Source organism: Poecilia reticulata, linkage group LG11, assembly GCF_000633615.1.
Source record: "Poecilia reticulata strain Guanapo linkage group LG11, Guppy_female_1.0+MT, whole genome shotgun sequence".
Taxonomy (NCBI): Eukaryota; Metazoa; Chordata; class Actinopteri; order Cyprinodontiformes; family Poeciliidae; genus Poecilia; species Poecilia reticulata.
In genome coordinates, this window is record NC_024341.1 from 15,975,868 (window position 1) to 15,994,750 (window position 18,883).

At 35.5% G+C, this 18,883-nt stretch overlaps 1 protein-coding gene across 6 annotated transcripts in view; it reads right to left on the minus strand.

The window, feature by feature from the left end:
- The window catches only part of LOC103472465 (CUB and sushi domain-containing protein 3-like), a 389,352-nt gene that overhangs the window by 135,520 nt on the left and 234,949 nt on the right, over positions 1-18,883 (minus strand). For all 6 annotated transcript variants that reach the window (XM_017307525.1, XM_017307524.1, XM_017307523.1 and 3 more), the window contains 3 exons: positions 12,024-12,101; positions 6,680-6,767; positions 5,179-5,303 (listed from right to left, as the gene is read on the minus strand). In XM_017307525.1, coding sequence (XP_017163014.1) covers positions 5,179-5,303; positions 6,680-6,767; positions 12,024-12,101 — 291 coding nt within the window. The remainder of the gene's footprint in view (positions 1-5,178; positions 5,304-6,679; positions 6,768-12,023; positions 12,102-18,883) is intronic.

Consider the following 18,883-nt stretch of genomic DNA (forward strand, 5'->3'; position numbering starts at 1 on the left):
ATTTACCAAAGTTATTGTAAAGTGGCCGAACTCTTTACTTTTCCCCTTTGTCTTTGTCTGCGTACTCAGAAATCAACATGTATGTGTGTGTGCGCGTAAAAGTGGCTGACATATAGACCTTGTTTGAGTCAGTAGATTCAGCACATCAACTGAACTCCCCTGGAGTTCACACACACAGACACAGACAGAGAGAAAGAGTTGGCTCAGTGGCCTTACCATCTGTCCATTAATCAAGGTGCCACATGGAGCCCCTCTCTCAGTCTCTGTCTCTGCCTGCGCTCTCTCTCGTAAAGTCTTAGAGGAGTGAAAACTGGGAACATTGCAATTTGATTGCTGCTTTTGCTGTTTTGTTACATGCTTTTCTTTACAATTTCTATTTGCCATATTGTACCTCATAAAGTGATTACCACTCTAAGCCATCTTTCTTTTTTTTTTTACAAGTTTCTTTTTCTTTCCCTTCATGCCCTGACATTAGCGACTCCTTTTTTTTTTCAAAGAAATTCACTTTATTTTCTTGTTAGTGTTCCAAAAGACATGCTTAGCTATATAAAAGTGTTTTGACAGAGGTGTCCCTTTAAGAAAGCTTGCAGTTTTCTTACAGATTGCCTCTCTGTCAATGTTATTCATGAGTTTCCTTGTTGGTTCATTGGAAATAAAGGTCAAATCTGAGCAGAGAGCAGCTAGAAACAGCCTTCTTCTCATTCCAGTTTTATTTAACTCTGTAAAACAGACATGAGTACTTAGGAAAACATGTTTTCATACTTAGGAATAAAAATGTTGACTTTATAACCTGCTGAACTCATTGCAGGCCCTTAAAAATCTGGTATCTTAGCAAAGTCAGAAGAGAGGCCATCTGTCTGATGGCTTCTCTTCTCACACTGTTTCAAGAAAAATTCATAAGCAGCATCTGGTGCATCTACATAGACTCCTGTCTTTCCATGTCAAAATGACAAACAAGGTCATTTTGCTTTAGATCAATCCGCATCATAAAAACATAGCTTAAAAACAATACAATGCTGCCAAAATAGATGGAGTACAACAAATTGCTTTGGTTTTGGCAGATTGAGAAGAATGTATCTTTTTGGCTCCGCTTTTTAATCAACATTTTGTCCATTTTAATCACAAAACGTTGGTTTAAAAGTTTAAAAAAAATATTACTAATTCTAGAGAATTACTGACATGATATTCCAGATATTCCACACGTTTGGAATATCTGTCAAAAAATTAACATAAATGTTTTTGAAAATACACTCATCAGTTCACATTTTCAGAAGCATTAAAGAGCCCTACAAATATAACATCAATAAAGATGGAATCCTTAAAATAAATTTGCATATAATACAATAAGATTTTTTTTTTATTTCCAACGTAAATTTAAGTATACTTGAGTTGGGGGAAAAATCCGTGAAAAAATTAGATATATTTTATTTAGTTCTTTTGTAGAAATTTGCTTATGGTATATAATATTTGCACATTTGTCAGTTTGAGCCAATAAAAAAAAAACACATGTCCCCATTAAATGTTTAAAAATACACAGAAATTAATTAAAAACATGTTCGGAACATGTTAGTGTGCAATATAATTGCACGATACCTGATTTTACTGCAGCCTGTGATCAGGAAATCTGTTCAAATATTAGCACTTCTTCTAAAGCAGTAAGAACAAAGAGTTCACACATGACCTTCAATTAAGTTTCAAATGACTGAGCGTATAATAAAATGTCTATAATTTTCTCGCAGCGTATACAGGAATATGAACTCTATTCCTGCCAGACTTCCTAAATTAGAGATCTGAATCAGCGATCTTCTTGAATAATGACACAAAACAGCAGCATATTTGTAGACATCAATGCTGTTTCTCCAACTTCATAGTCTATTAGTTCCAGGAGAACTCCTCTCCTATGCCTTCAAGGCATCTTTACTTTTGGAATTTCAATATTGGATGTTTGCGCCTAAGGGGAATAGGTTTAAAAAGAAGAGTGGATTTCATAATACACTCCCTGCTTTTCACACGAAGTAAGCCACCCTCTCCAAAACACTCCATTTCAAGCTTAAAGCTGTATATCTAGAGAATATAGCTGCAATTTCTACAGTAACACAGCATTGTGGTTTTCCATTTTCAGCTTCCTCTTCTGAGTGATCCTTTTACATAGCCTAAATAAAGCCCCAGCATTATTGTCAAAAAGATGAGACCCAGCGTTACATGCATGTTGTCCTTCAAGCAGCCTTAGTGTGGTTTCTCTGGGATTCACGGGATTTTTGAAGACAGATCTTTTTTAGTTTCACTAAAGTACAACCATACATAACAATGACATACTGCAGCTGCAGCAAGAGAAGAATTACGGGTAAAAACGCTCCCATTATGGCAACGTTAATGTCTAAACTGGTACAACAGTCATGTCAAAAAAACTGAATCTTATATTTTTTTTAACAGAAAAAGAATATTAGATTGACAAGTAATAACACAAACCAGCCTAAAAATGTAGCCAAGAATACTAATATGATCTCTTTAAAGTGCATATATCATTATTTCTTTGAGTCAGAAATGTCAAAATCCAAAAAAAAAAAAATAAATACTTAACTCTCAATGGGCCTTTTCTGATGCCTTATTCCTCTTTTTTTCTGTCATAAGAGTTTTAGATATTTCTTGAGTTTGGTTATGAAAACGAATACACAGTTGAAACCCGAAGTTTGCATACACCAAAACTGTTTGAAAGTAAAATTGGACCAAGCTTCTCCTGTTTAGAAATTACTAAGATAAATTATATTTGTTAAATGCAAACATTTATCATTATTTATTTATTTATTTATTTATTTATTTATTTATTTATTTATGTCTTTAATATCAAGGGTTTACATACAGAATGATTATGACATCTTTACACAATGTGAAAAGCCTAGATTATGATGTCTTTGCTTTGGAAATTTTTGATAGGTTATCTGAAATGGTGAGTTAATCGGAGGCATACATGTGGATTTATTTTAAATCCGACTGACCTTAAACCAGAGAAGTTGAAACTTCCAGTTTCATCCGTAATAATAATGAGTTAAAAGGCAAAAAAAAATAGAGAAATTTAACTCTGGTTGCAGAACAGATCACTATAAGAGAGATTTTTCCTGCCAACATCGCTACCTACAAAATTCATTAAAGAATTTGAAATAATGTGATTTACAACATTTTATTTTCTTCTGTGATCAATAGTGTTTTTGAATTTGAAATGAATTTGATTTTTTTGTTCTAATAAATGTGAAATAGGTTAACATTGACATTTATAATAACATTGACATTTATGTCAATGACAATAACATTGACATAAATTTCAATACTCAAAAAAGGTAACAAGAAGTAGTTTCCAAAATTTGTCTTTTAATGCAAACTTATGTCTCTGTGCATTTTCATTTTTGAGACTTTAAAGAAGCAACAACACCTTATGAAGTATGATGCTTATAATAACAAATACTGCTGACTTATTGGTTTCTTAGCAACAGTGGTATGCATTGTAAAAGTAGCTTATGTTAGAACTCTGGGCAAATAAGTTTTATTTTTTCACAAAAAAGATATGCTTTACAGTTATAGTGGGCCAGAGAAAATGTAATTTTCCAGCAAGGATATCCGTTGACTGGCGGCTCTGTTTTTGGTATACTTGCTATAGTCTTTCTTAATGTGTTTCTGCTGTTGAGAAAAAAAAAAAATCCAGGATTTTTAAAGCCCCATTCCATCAGTGGACACAGGTAGAAGAAAGACTTAACTGGCTTTATCTCGGCAGTTTTATTTAACAACTCATTATAGGGTAAAATGAGTCCCTAACAGTCATTAAAAATAACGAAGAGTCAATCCAAATTATTATTACATATATCTAATAATGAGTTAGATAATAAGCTTGCCTGGAAGGATTAAGCAGAAGCCATAATAAGAAAGGCATGCTGGATTCATAGTACCTCGGTTAAATCCTTAGAAGAATTGAAGCAGTCCTAGTAATATGAACCCAAAGGAGGTCAGTGCACCTGTGTGTCTGGTTCACAAATAAAAATCGCAAGATTTCAGTCAAGGACAGTGTTTATCTTGTGTCCTTTAACCTAAAGGCAAGAGAGCCCAACCCGACCCAAGCGAGGATCCACCCTGTTCAGCTGACTTTGGGCCAAACACTAAATCGCCTTACAAGCTCGGAGTGGTTTCAGAGTTTAGCTGCTGCGCTTTTATAAATGCTTAGTAATATACTAAATAACTGACCTTCTAAAGCATATGACTAAAGCAACCTTAAGGTAGAAGTGATGTTTGACTTTTTTACAGCTTCTTTTTGCCCTCTTCCCATCCTCCTGAAGTTCATTCTGATTACAGTTCAAGGAATTACTTGATGTATGAGACTATGCATAAGTCTTAAGTTATATCTTATTTACTTGCATTTTGCTTCCAAGAAAAAAAAAAGAATATAGCAGGAGTCCACAAAGTGAATGCTAAATAGCTACAATCTGGAATCTTGGCAAAGATCACCTAAAGGTTTATGTGTTTCTCTGCTCCCGTGTCAAGTTTTAGCAGAATTTCACACAGTCAGTTGCAAAGTATTCATAACAACTTAACATTCTCGTGTGTTTTTTTCACGTTAGAAACAAACATTCTCGTGCATTTCATTGGGACTTTAACAAGACAAAGTGCTACAAAATTCTGAAGTGTAAGGAAAACAATGCATGGCTGTCAAATTAAAATAAAATGTGCCAAAGTACTGTTTGGAGACCTAACTCAGAAGAGGCCTTTCTTCTTGTTACAGGCACACACACATACACTGTGAATATTTTGTTTTAAGTTAAAGAATGTGTCCCACTACAGTCTCGAGCCAAGTAAGGAAAGAAATGACAAACGACTTTGGCATTTAATATGGCAGACACACTCTCCCTCTTTCTCTCTTTCTCACTTTCTGGGCCCACCTATCACTTGGTAAATAAACTTCGAAGTATGTCGATTCTTGAAAATGAGGTGTTCAGAGTATGAAATGATTACACATGCATCACCTTAAAAAAATACAGATATTTATTTATCAGTGATAACACTGGGTGGATGTTCACAGTTTAATTGGATTGTGTTTGCATATTTTTTTTTGGTCCTGGGCAACAGCCATCACGGCCTCAATGATGAAAGGACATCTAGAATCAGAGATGGACTGCAAAATCCGGCGAGTTGTACCTTTACAGACTGGTCTGTGGTCACTCCAGGCGGCGAAGACTTCGGCCACTCTCTGGCAACTGATGGTTTTGCTGCCCTGCAGCACGTAGTCCTCTCCACAACTGAACTGGACCACACTGCCAATGCTAAATCAACACACAGAAGTACATAAGCATCACACAGAAAACAAAGGTTATGGTAAAATAAAAATAAAATACAGGTTTTTTTGGGGTTTTTTTTACAAATGTTCTATGTGTATGTTAAAAAATCCTCACACACTTTTGTGATGTTATTGTGACTGATCTGATCAGATTTTTCTCATAACTTCCTGTTTGCTTGGAATACAGAGGCAACTCTTTAAAATGCGAAAGACAACCAAAATCATCAAGATTTTGGGTAGAACTGTAAAAAATAACTTTGGGTTTAAAGTTATCTTCTATTTGACTGGAAGTAATATCAACATTTTGGAGAGGCCTGACCAGAATTTCAATTTAAATCTGATAGAATTTGTCAAAGGAGTTAAATGAGAATGATGGGAAGACGGCCTTCTAAGTTCAAAATTATCCACATACCATTGAAAACGACTGAATAATGTGGTTAAAATTAGCTGTAAAGCAAAGAAAAAAAAAATCCTCTTAAATATTGAGAATGGTACAAATAATCTGTAGCGAGATAGTTTAGTGTGATATTTTTAAAAAATATGATTTATATTTATTGAGACTACTTTTACATTGTTTTAGTGCTGTGCAAAAGATGTCTTATGTCAAATCAGAAACTAAATTTAAACTTAAATGAAATAATTTTTTAATTTGGCCAGCGGGGTTTAACTACACAGTAACATAAGTATTTAAATACTTTAAAACAATTGAAGACGTGACAACACAAGAAGGCTGGATAAGGAATTCCTCACGCAATGAGTTACTGTGTAAGAACAGCAACAAAAAGCAGCATTATGGGATCAGCAGTCTTCCTCAACAACAGTTAGACGTCATCTAAATGCCAACCTCCTGTTCAGTAGTGGTAGTGGGGAAATGCCCTTCAAATCCCCCAATCACAACTCTAAACATGAACTTTGCTAAACCCTACAGGGACTTTTACTGAAACACTGGGGTTTGATCACAGGAAGTTATGATCTAGCTTTTCATCAACAAGCATTTAAGATGGCTTGATGTCAGATGATTGTTTTCTGGTGGAAAACAATCATCTGACATGTTTCTATTCTCTTTTTCACTCTGGTCGATCCCAACAGCAGCAATTTTGTTCATGTATCTTTCTCTCGCACATTGGTCAAGAGTGTTCACATATTTTCTTTTAGTTGGTCTCGAAGTCATGTGTCTGCTATGCATTGCATACTGGCTTGCCTACTAAGTTGGCGAGGATCTTTAACTAAATGTTTTTTGGGGGGAGAGGGGGGGCTTATAAGCTACTGCAATAAAAGATGTATTTAATCAATGGCTTTTATGTGTTTTTGCAGTGGGTACCAATACTTGGCCAAGGTGCTATATCTAAAAACAAATTGTACCTGAAGTCATTTCCATGGCGTTTTCCATTTTCCGGCTCTCCTGGGTCAGGGCAGGAGTTAGACGCCTGTCTGACACCACCTTCATTCACTAAACGGAAAGAAAAACATGCACACAACCGGCACAAATGGGTCAGAATGGAATAGATAAGACAGCAACAAAGCAGAACTGTGTCCACAAGTTCCTTCAAGTTGACTCTTTGTTTATCTACAGGAGAGGCAGGGAGATCAGTGTTCATGCTACTGCTGGTCTAAAAAAAACATCAAATGTTTATTTCCACAAAAAAAAAAAATCAACAATATCCAAATCCAACTGTTGTTATAAATAAATATTTAGAAAAAAAAATAAAGAAAAAACAAGAGCACTGAACTGCCTCAGTGCACCCTGGCAATATTCTAAAACCATCTGTTTTTGTCATTTAATTGCATTCAGCACTGGTCTTCCTGGGTGAATTTCCAGCTCCTTGCTTTTAGTTTTGGAAACCTGCCTGCCTTACCACTTATTCACTTTGGAAGCAGCGGGAAGCAGATTAGAATAGGAGATAGATGGAGGTGGGCAGACAGTGATATTACAGCAGTCCAAACACTTGATTATACCAGAAACACTAGAGCTTATCTTGACTGTAAGAATGTCATTTACACATCCAAGATGTAGAAGACAACAACAACAAAAAAAAACTTCATTTTACCCAGATCATGTTTAAGTATGAGAATGATTTTTTTTTAAATCAAGAAAAAATTGCTTATTTCTGGTGTTCACTGACCTTAGATTTTGTTATATCGGTTTTAGGTTTATATTTTAACATTATTTATCCTACACTGCAGTTTATTAATTACAAAGTAGCAGCAAATTATTAAACACATCAAACCAGAGTTATTTAAAAACCTTGGCACAACTATAACTGCAAGTGTTTTTTTTTTTTTTGTTTTTTTCCAAGTCAAAAAAAAAAAAAAACCAGTTGCAAACATTATGCAAAGCAGGGACCCAGCTTCTGGCACACCTCCTGAGGAATTATAGCCATCTTATTATGAGCTACGGCCTCAAATTCTGCACTCTAATACTTCCAGAAGTTTGTCTGAGACCAACTTTTTCTGGACTTTGAGATATGCTTCGGATCATTATCTTGTTGAAAGGCCCAGTGATGCTCTAGCTTTAGCTTCTCTGCTGGAGATTCACCCTACAGGATCGCAAGTGAGTCACTATTTTAATTTTTTCACACTTCTCAACACTTTGATTTGTTTTCCATTTCATATAATTTATGCAATTGTCACACATTTTTTTCATGTGTTTACTAATGCCTGCACAAACAAGTTAATGAGATAATCTAAGGTCTTTCTTTCTAGAGAAAGAAAGAAAGAAAGAAGAATTTCAGCTGCTAATCAATCTTGTAATAAAACTCTTTTTGATTAAAAATCTAAAATTCCTTTGTTGTTTTTTTAATGACAGCTGAATTTCAAGATTGTGACCAGATTTAATTGAAAGCCAAATGTATTTATATATATAGATATATAAACTCTTTATTGTGCAGTTTGTTTTTTGTGACTTGAAAACCCTCCAAAAAATCTGGCAAACCACAGTTTTGTCTCATCCTTGACAAGAAATCAGATGCCAGCAAGCTCAATTAGGTGCAACAAACACAGGCCGGAGCAATAATTCCGGTCATTTCTGCTTTCACACGAACACCTTCACACCCACGCTGTCTGGGCTTTCTGGCTAACGCGCAAGTACATGTTTAGTCCATATCAACGAACCCAGCAGGTGGTTGGAGAGTGTATGTGTGTTTGTGTTTGTATTTGTTAGAGTAGATAGTTTGTTGCTTTGTTGGAGCGGCTAATTTGACCATCTGGACTATTAACATGACAACAGAGGGACTGGTTACAGTACTAGCACACAATCAAGAGCAAAACACACAAATCCTAACCCACACACCCATGCACATTTACAATGGCAGACTTTAAAAAGCCATCCCTTAAATGTGTATTTGTTGATGGAGAGGCTCTGTGCTTCAGTGAAGAGTTAAACCTTTTAGAGCAGAGCAAATTATCTTCTAAACCAATCCAAGCCAGACGAATTAGCGCGCACATTTGGAGAGATAGAGCTCAACTGTCATTCCGCAGCATGGCAGGAAACTTGATGAATCAAAAATGTCTTCTTTTTTTTCTGTGTTGTAAGTTTTCATCAACATATAAAGTGCTTGCAAAATAATTTATACCCCTGGAACTTCTGCATATTTTGTCACATAACATACAAATATCAATGTATTTTAAAGAGATTGTACGTAATGAAATCAACACAAAGGAGTGAGTTCAAACTTTTCAATGACTATACATCCAAAACCTCCCTGGAGAACTACTGTCACATCATCCATACAGGTACAGGTACAACGTAAAAAGTAGAATATTGTAAAGGTTGATTCTGCTGTACTTCTGCAGAGATAGGAAGGCAGCAGAGGACAATCCTGTTAGAGGAAGCATGTCTGGGACAGTAGTCAAGATTCAAGATTCACCGTCCAGAACCACAATGTCCCTCATGCAGACCTACAAATTAAATTATTAAGAGTCAGGCATATCTAGGTGTGAGAAAGGCTCACTAAAAATCCTTGTGAGAACTTGCAGAAACACTTGAAAGTTTAGGTTCATAAACTCTACATACATACAAATCGGCAGAGCTTAAATTTGTTTTTCAAAGACGAATGGGCAAAAATTTCAGTGTTTAGATGAGTCTGGCTGGTAGAGACATAGTGTCGCTATGTCTCTAGGTTAAAAGTCATGTTTTCAGATATCACACTTTACATTCTTTGTGTTGGTTTATCACAATCATCTCAGTAAAAAACACTGAAGGTTTTGGATCAAGCGAAACAAAATGAGACAATAGGTAAGAGTTTTTCAAGGCATTGTGTCCAGTATTGAATTGAATGGACACACAGAATACAAATCACAAAAACAAACAACCAAAGCAAAGTGCTAAATGTAATTAATTACAAAGCATGCAAAGCAAACACATGCAAGTAAATCTTAACCTATGTTTAAATTGCAGTGATGAACTGTAGTCAAACTATAGACCCGACATCATGACTCCTAATGTTATAACTTGACAAACATTCCTGTGGACTCAACAGTTGTGTGGCATAATGTGGGCTCTTAACTTGCTAACAGCAATAGATATTTGGCATGGAATTGTGTGATTTACTGGCGAGCAGAAAGAAGCTTTAAAAACTTAGAATTGTGCTGCTTTTCTGGTTCTAACCACTCAACATGAATATTAAACTTCACCATTGGTGTGTGAGTAACAAGGCTAAGGTAACCAGAAATAACAGTAGATTAATGTAGATTTGCCAAAATAAAAGCCTATTGCAGGGACTGTTTGATTTGAGGTGTTACAGTTATAGCGGTGGTTTAATCTGGAAAAGAAACGACACACACTACTGGCAACAGAGACATGTAAGATTTCTAAAAAGCACACATTTTCAATGAAGAGATTCTCTGAGCAAAAACACCATTTACCAGTTGTTTTTTGCCCAGTAAAACAAATTTACTGGGCTGTTGAGGAACTATAACGTTCCAATGATCTCTCCAGCAAATGTGAGGATGCATTTACGAGTTCACTACAGCCACAGCATAGAGATGTTACGTGTGATGGGTATCACGAGGCGTCGGTGTGCCATTTTGTGTAACAAAATAGAACATAAAAGCAGGGAAATGTTATCCTGAATATCTCTAAGAGCTAAAACGGTCAGCTTTGTAAAGCAGTGTGAATCCGTGTATTTATGGGAAAACAGACAAAGGAGAAGAGAGGTAGAAAATAATAGTGTAACATAAGTGACTTTATATATGCGTTAGCTGAAAACCTTAGTTGAATTGTAATATAAATGTTGAATTCTATGTAGCTTGATCATACATGGTCCTTCCCATGTCAGAAAGAACAGGAGCACTTTAAGACAATATTCACGTTTGCTTTTCTTATTAGAATATCTTAAGTGATGCCATTACATATCTTAAAGATAATGTAACCCCTATTAAGGATGTGTAAAAATTAAAAATGTCTTAAGAAACTTGCACAAAAAAACAAAAATCAACTGTCAAACTTTTAGCTAAGAAAAAATATTACAAACAAATGTTAATTATTTGCAGAAAACCCACTATTCCCACACAGATTGGCAATTTTAACTAATTCAGCTAAAATAGGGATTAACTACATAAATCCTGATTTTATTTATGGAGTTATTATTTATTTACTTGTATACTGTAGTAGTAGTATTGCTTGTTATCCTCTGGATATATTTACTGGTGTATCCAGAATAGTTCTAAATGCATTTAAGGTCACTTTCACAGTATTGTTTTTTGCAATCAATGACAAGTATTGTTTTTTTCTTGTGTGTTTCTGGTATGTGGGTCAGACGTGGCCAATCAAGTTTATTATGCATACTTAAATGATCAATCGCTGCTTAATTTAGAATCTACTTCAAAGCAAAAATTATTATTGTTATTAAAACAAATAGATCAATAAATTAAATGAAGTCGGGTAGTTAGGGGCTAATTAGGGGAGAGATATCTAAAGGGTGTTGGACCCTAGTTTCTAATATGGCTTATTGTTTTACTACGACGCTTTTGCGTATGGTAAATATGAAAGAAGTGCTGTATCTTACTTTATGTAACATTCACTTTAGCTGGTTTCAAGGTAAAGAAAACATAAGACACATAAAAAAGCTATATATTCCAAATGATAATCCTAGCCTAGCGTAAGATTGTACAACTCAGTAAATGATTTGCTGACCCTAATAACCTGAGCCTAAAGATGCATCAGTACGGGGAAAAAAGAAAAAAAGAAATAAAGAAGGACACGGTTGCAAATAGGAAAAGGTTAGAGAAAGGGGTATGAGTTGGGCCATAAACAGTGTTACAGCAGATGATTCACATTCCCTGGTCTAGCCTGAAGCAAGCCAGAACAAACCATGATTAAGCTTATCAGAGCAAAGCTGTGATTAAATAAATCAAAGCAAACAAAGAAGAGGCAAGACACTGTGACCTTAACATACATACACAAAAAGTCAAACCATGGAAAAACACAACAGTCAAGAAGAATGCAGAAGTAGCTTTCAGCAAAGGCATTGCTATTCTCAACACATTTGTGCAACATCACTTCCACGTTTAGTATTTCTTTAATCTGAGAAAATGGTTAAATACAAGGCATTAAAATATATATTTTGAGTCAAAGCACAAATGTGTTGAATATGACAATAGGCCTTTAGAAGAGAGAAAAGAAGAAAAAAAAGCCAAAAACAAACCAACAGTTTAAGCCATTACATGTTATTTCATTAAGCAAAGGGACACTGAGAATTGAACTCACATATTGAAAACTTGTTGCTGGAGTCTTTGCCGGGGAATAATTTTACACCCCTCGATTTAAAATCTACTGATCGCTTCACTGCAGAGGAGAACAGAATACAGAAAAAAGAGAAGAGAAATCAGATAACAGAGTTGATAAAAGCAGAAAGAATATATCTGACCTAATAAAAAGATTAAAATTAAACGGCTCGTTCCTCTCTCTGTTGCAACGCTGCGAGAGAAAAGAGCAAAGCAAAAACAAACGTAAAAAGGCAACAACAAAAAATTCAAACGGTGGAAACAGACGGACAGAGAGGAAAAAGGAGAGAAAAATGGAAGCATAGTTGAAAAACAGAATCTTATAAGTAGTGTCATTCAGGATTTTTAATCATGTTAATATTTCTCTCTCTCTCTCTCTCTCTCTCTCTCTCTCTCTCTCTGTCACTCTTAAATGAAACACTTGGGATGTTCTGCTGGAAGCTCCATCAGATTCTTAACAAAAGCTGAGAAGGGAAATTGCAGCTTTAATCAAAATAACTCACAATGCAGCTCTGTAATCAAAGCATTCAGATAATGAAACGTTAGGAAATAGATGGCTGGATGGAGCAAATCAAAGACAAGAGGAGGCAAACTGATGGGGAGTAAATCCCTGTCAGCGTGAGCTCTAGTATCATCATTTCATTATGAGCCACATTAACATACGGCACTGAACCTGTAGATTAATATAGCTTAGCAAGTGTGGCTGCAAAGACAGGCTATAGATGACAGCGTGAGTGGGTGAGAGCTATATCTGAATTAGAGCACTAATGAGGAAAAAAACAAAACACTCCAGGGTAGTCTTAATTAGATTTCCTTTTGAACCATTTTTTGTCCTATTGTCAACAATATATAAAATAAATAAGAAACAAATCATTTCTGACCATTATATAAAAAGGATACGTCTCATCTACAAACACATTCACAAATTACTGATGATTGTCCGAAAAGCCGGCTGACTGACAGACACCGATTTCACAATGAGCTAACGATTCCATCAAATAATCGCAAATGGCAAAAAAAAAACTTTAAAAAAAACAACAATTATTCCAATATCAAACAGTGGTAACATTTATGCACATACATCATTCTGTTTGTATTTGATACGTGTGAAGAACAACATAGAATAAAAATGCTAATATTACTGCCAACACATTGACATGCAAGTTGGTATTTAATCAGTGTGAACAATTGTTCGGTCAATAATGTCATAATGTAGCATAGAAAGTTCCAAATTCAGCACACAACCTTGTTTAAGAAGTCTCGATTTTCAAACTACAAACATTGCCCATCATATATTTATGTAATTTAAATTTAATGGCATGTGAAAGACAATTCATGGTTTTCTCCACACATTCTCTCTGCAGCATAGAGGAAGCAGCTCTCCCCGTACACAACATGATTTTGCGAGCAGTCAGTTACCTGTGTACGAGAGTTGAATGAAGGGCACCTTGTTTAACAATGTGTTTCATGTTTGGGAATCAAAGTAAATGACACTTTGTCTACCAAAGGTGTCCAAAACATTACTATTTTTACCCTAGTTTATAAAAAAATGCTGGAAAAGCACACAGGTTTCTTGAAAGCAGATGCATAAGACAGGAATAGATCAGCCTTTCATATCTGTAAGCTACGTAACATGATGTTCAACAGAATTCCACTTTGTTAGTCCTCAGAATATTTTATTAGGAATTGTTGGCGTGTTTTTGTCACAGTGTTTGTCACACTTGTGTTTCTTTTTGTTCAGCTGTGGTTTTTAGCTTGGAACTATTCAATGGCTGCCATTTCTTGCCCAGTCTCTTTCTTATTGGCGAGTCATGAAGACTTGACCTTAACCGAGGCAAGAGAGGCCTGCAGTGCTTCAGATGTTGTTCTGGGTTCTTAATGAGTTGTCGATGCACTCCTGGAAAAGGTTTGGGGACCAGCCACTCCCGGGAAGCTTCACCTCAGCTCTTTCTCTTTTTTTTCTGTCCATTTATGATTCTCACTGTGGTTTCCTGGAGCCTTAGAAATAGCGTTGTTACCCTTTCCAAGCTGACAGATGTCATTGACTTTTTCAGCTGTTTCTGAATTTACTTTTATCAGGGCATGATGCATTTCTGTTTGAAGTCTTTAAGCCTATTTTGTGTTGTCAGACAGATCCTATTTAAGATGTATTGCATCAGGTTTTAATCAGGCTTGGATGTGCCGAGTCAAACTTAAATCAGCTTCAGTGTCAAGCACTGTTAGTGCACCGGTTTAAATGAGAGTAATTCTATTTTTACACAGTGCAAGATTGATTTCCAATTTTCTTTCCTGAATAAAAATAGCTATAACTTTTCCTTTATTTGAAGCTGCAGTGTGTAACTTCTATAAAAAAAATGTCATTTTACATATTTGTTGAAATTGTCACTGTGTCGTAACAGTATGTTAAGAGACAAAAAAACTGAAAATATTAAGCTCCTCCGCCTTCCCCCAGTCCTAACTATAAACAACCAATTAGAACCAGGAGGCAGGTCTCTGATTGGTTGTTTTCAGTTCAGATCATGCATTTCTTCAGACTGCAACAGTAGCAGAGGGAGGAAGTAGAGGACCTTAATCTTTTCACAGATTGTTTGTCTTATACTGTCACAACATAGTGACAGTTTGTATAAATACGCGTTAAAGCATATTTGTCTGAAATTAAAATTAGTTTTTGGTACATTTACATATAACAAAAAATCTGAAATAATTTTTTCACAGCACTCTGAGAACTCTAATATTATCCAGCTACATGTGTTTTAACAAATAACGTGGGGCAACTCTGCAAATTCCAAACCATTATCTTAATTGGAGAAATAGGTTAATTAATCTAGCATGATTTGCTATATATTTTAAGGGTAAGGGGAAATAAATACATACATTTCAATGTTTGTACATTTATAAATTTAGTAGGGTGTTCAAACCACAATTAATTGCAAGTTGTAGGAAGTCATCAACTTCCTACAATAATGGCCTAAGTAATTTTTTTTTGCCAAAAGTAATTTTGGCAAAAATAAATCACCAACTTTTTTTTTGCAAATTGATAAATTAGGCAAGAAAAATTTTTTTTTTGCCAAATAATGACTTGGGCCATGTTTTTTTGGTGACAATATGTAATAAATGTCCTTAAAACCTGAAAATGGGTGTAGCATAAATGAATGCCATCAGGATTTATTACCTTGTGGACTAGGTTAAATTTAAATGACTTGATGTTTTACATCCTATTACCTTTTCCTTATAGAACTGATTTTGCCACACAGGTGACCTTTGTGATGCCAACAGAGGTGATGTAACATAGTGTAAAGATCAGAGCAAGTATTTATTGTCTATGCTGGGTATTTGTAAGATCAATAGAGAAGTAGTTTATATCGCCATACTGCTAAAATAGTCACCATTATCTGAACTCTGATTATTTTCAGTCATCACTGTAAATACCAAGAGTTTATAGTCTCAGTGTGAAATATGGCTGAGTATTTCACACTGAACAAAGATTTCAGTTTATGATTTGACAACCCTTTAGTCTGTGAAATAAAGATCCTTAGTTTTAAAAAAAAACAACAAAAAAAAACAATCTGGTCTCATTCTCATGAATCCAATTTCATTTATCGTCTTGTCTTGGTATGCCAGACATTACATCCCTTTTCATTCTCGTCTGTAACCAGTGCTGCTCCATTTGCTTAGTTGGTTTTCATTGAGCATAAATATTACCAGTCAGAAGTCAAACAGAGCCTTGAAAAGTGACATTTGAAGTGATGTACAAGCAAAATATGAGTACTCTGTCAAATGAAGGGAACTCTACTTGACTGATCGTAAAAAGTGTTGTTTTATCTTTCATAAATCAGATGGTTATTATCTTCTTGTGGATTTTTGCCTTTTGATTTGACATGGTACAGAGGGTGCTTTTAAGTAAAATTGGATCCTCATAAATCATCTTAATTGTACAAAGCAGGACTCAAAATTTATTTTTTGTATCTTTTCCACAAAAAGTACATTGGATATTTACAAAAAGACTAAAATAAGTGAATGAATGCATTCTAGAAAGGGATTATCAGAAATCATGTGTCAAATTTGACATCTCAATACTCTGACACTATTGTTCCATAATGAACCACTAAGTTAGATATGTCATCACCTATGCACACATATTTTTCAGCTTTTCGGGTTTAAGTTATTTTAAATTTCCCTACCATTTAAATAATTTAAAGGGTGATTATTATAAACTTCACTTTTTTGAGCTTTATTTCATCCTCCGATGTTATCCTCTCATCAAAAACATACTTGCATTGTTGCTTTGATTCTCTCATGCCCGTTTGAAGGATCCTTGAATCTCCCCCGGCAGCCATTCAATGGATTCCTAAATGCTTGCTCTCAAAAAGTGCCGCTTATTTCCACAAAGCTCCTCCTTGGAGCTGCAGTCTCCGAGGAAAAGCAATTAGCAAACACCTGGTGAAACTGAGAGTCTGCTGAGCTTATCATACAAACTATTCCTCAGTCCAGCGCTCCTAAGAACGGTTGTTAACAGCATAATGAGAAACATTGCTGCGATGATCGGCTGAAGGCGGAGTGTTGGAAACAGTAAAAGCCTCTTTAAGAGGCAGAGGCCCAATTTCAAGGCGTCAAATTATGAAGTTAAATTTCTTTTAAGTCATGTTTGATATACAGTATACAGTATTCTTGAAAGTAACAGTTACTTGATTGTGTAAAGAAGCAGATATGTGCCTGGAAACACACAATGCCCCTTTAAATTCTCAGTGAGCGTGATCCAGCATGTCATGTACCACAGCCGCTCATTGCAGAAAAATATGACTAAAAAAACCCTAACTTCACAGCAATCCACCCACCTACACAAAGCATGAACTTTATCATCCCTGACACCACAGTCACAGCTATTAAAGCAGAAAGATGTTTGATAGCTGATAAACTGACTGCTGTCTCTAGGAATGCATCTCGTTTCCCGCATTTAAAAAGAGCAATTCATGTAGCAAACATTTATATTAATATTTTCTGACCAACTCATAAACATTATTTGTTGTATATGTGTTTATGTATATGCGCATTTCCATTTTTTCACGATTAAGCAAAAATAATACAAATATCTGGCACAAAAATACATAACTTTTAACATTTGGTGCAAGGTTCATAATTTGTTTAGTTTAAAATATTTTCCTGTCATGAAAAAAAATGTATAATATTGTGTAACTGTTTTGTGGTGAAGACTGAACTTCAAGTAACATAAATTAACATATAGTCAGATATGTCCATTAGCTTGTAAGATCTAGTATATGCCAGAAGGCAGAAAAAGTTAAATATGTTGTTGGTGGCATAAATTTATGCTCTGCATCAAGCCCTTTTAATATGCATCATAAAGCCTGTCCTATATGTAAATATGCATCAAAGTTAAATGTGACCTGGTTAATATTCTAGCCTACGTGCAGAAACACTAATGCAAACAGATGGAAGGGCAGATGCATTTAAGTAAGCTACAGTTATGAGCTGAAATTCTGAATTTTTAACACAGCTATATTTAGTTACAGAATAAGTGCTCAAATAGAGTTCAGCAGTATTCAGAAAGACACTAAAACAAGTAAAGAAACACATTTCTGCTTGTTTTACTGGATGCTATGCTGTCTGCTTTTTCCTTGCTATGGATCAAATTACTTTTCAGTCTACGGTTTCAAATACTGCCAGATCTGTTGTGATGCTTTGGTATCTCAGAGAGCCCCGAAGTATCCTCTGACATAAGAAAAAATTGATGAACACTCAACCATCTTGTTCCCATTTTCTTGACCATAACATGTTAGTCTGTTTAGTTTGGCTTGGCGAGTTTAATTTGAGAGAATTCAGTTATACTAGATGTAATAATAAGTATAAGGTGTTAAGGAATGCAACCTCTAGGGGAGAGCAGATGTCAGCACTGTAGAAGTTATCTATGTTTGATTAGCAGCTTGTAAGGACCAATCAGTGCCCCTTCAGCGCCACTCTGTGCAGTATCAGACAACATGGATGAAGTCAACATTGCTCATTCCATATTACCCTAATAACTTACCATATCAGTGAGAACATGTCTCAAAGAGCAAAAACAGAACAAAGATTAAATAATGGAAGCCAGTTGTGGTACAAATGCAAGCCTCAACAATAATTTAAGATAGAAAAGGCACAGTTTATGGATTTATGAGCTCATATGATCCTGTAGAGGCCTGCAGTATCTTTGTACTCAGTTTGACTAATGGTTCATAAGTTAGGGCTGACAAGGAAAAGGGCTCTGGGATTTATTTGCCCAGAATCCAAATTTTATATCCTGCATGGGCTAAATGTTTTCTTTCTTTCATAGCTGTAATTATCTGCTGCACTGGGCAATTTAAGTTGTATGCACTTGATCATGAGTGGATTTGAGACACAACATGGGCCTTAAAGAAATGCAATGCACAATCGACAATATCCAATATGTCAACCTCCTCAAGGGTTATGCTGTTCCACTGCTTGAATTGAATAATGTTTGCGTAGCCTTGGTTGTCTGGTGTTGTTTTGTTTTTTTTACCGACTGAATTATTTCTTCCAATAGCGCTGGCTGACTAATATTGCAGTCAGTTGTTCATTAAGAGCCAATCACGGCCCTGCAGAGACAGAAACTCATGAATAGGTAATGAAGAAAGATGATGGAGGGATGTGATTGGTAGGTTCTGCCAAAGGGAAGAAAACAGATTCTTCATACCTGACACATGCAAAGACAATGGCGAAACACACACACCCACCCACCCACACACAGTGGACTGACACATCAACAAACAGATTCATCAACTTATAATGTATGCATGCGCTGAGAAGTGCTCAGAGAGAAGACAAACAAGG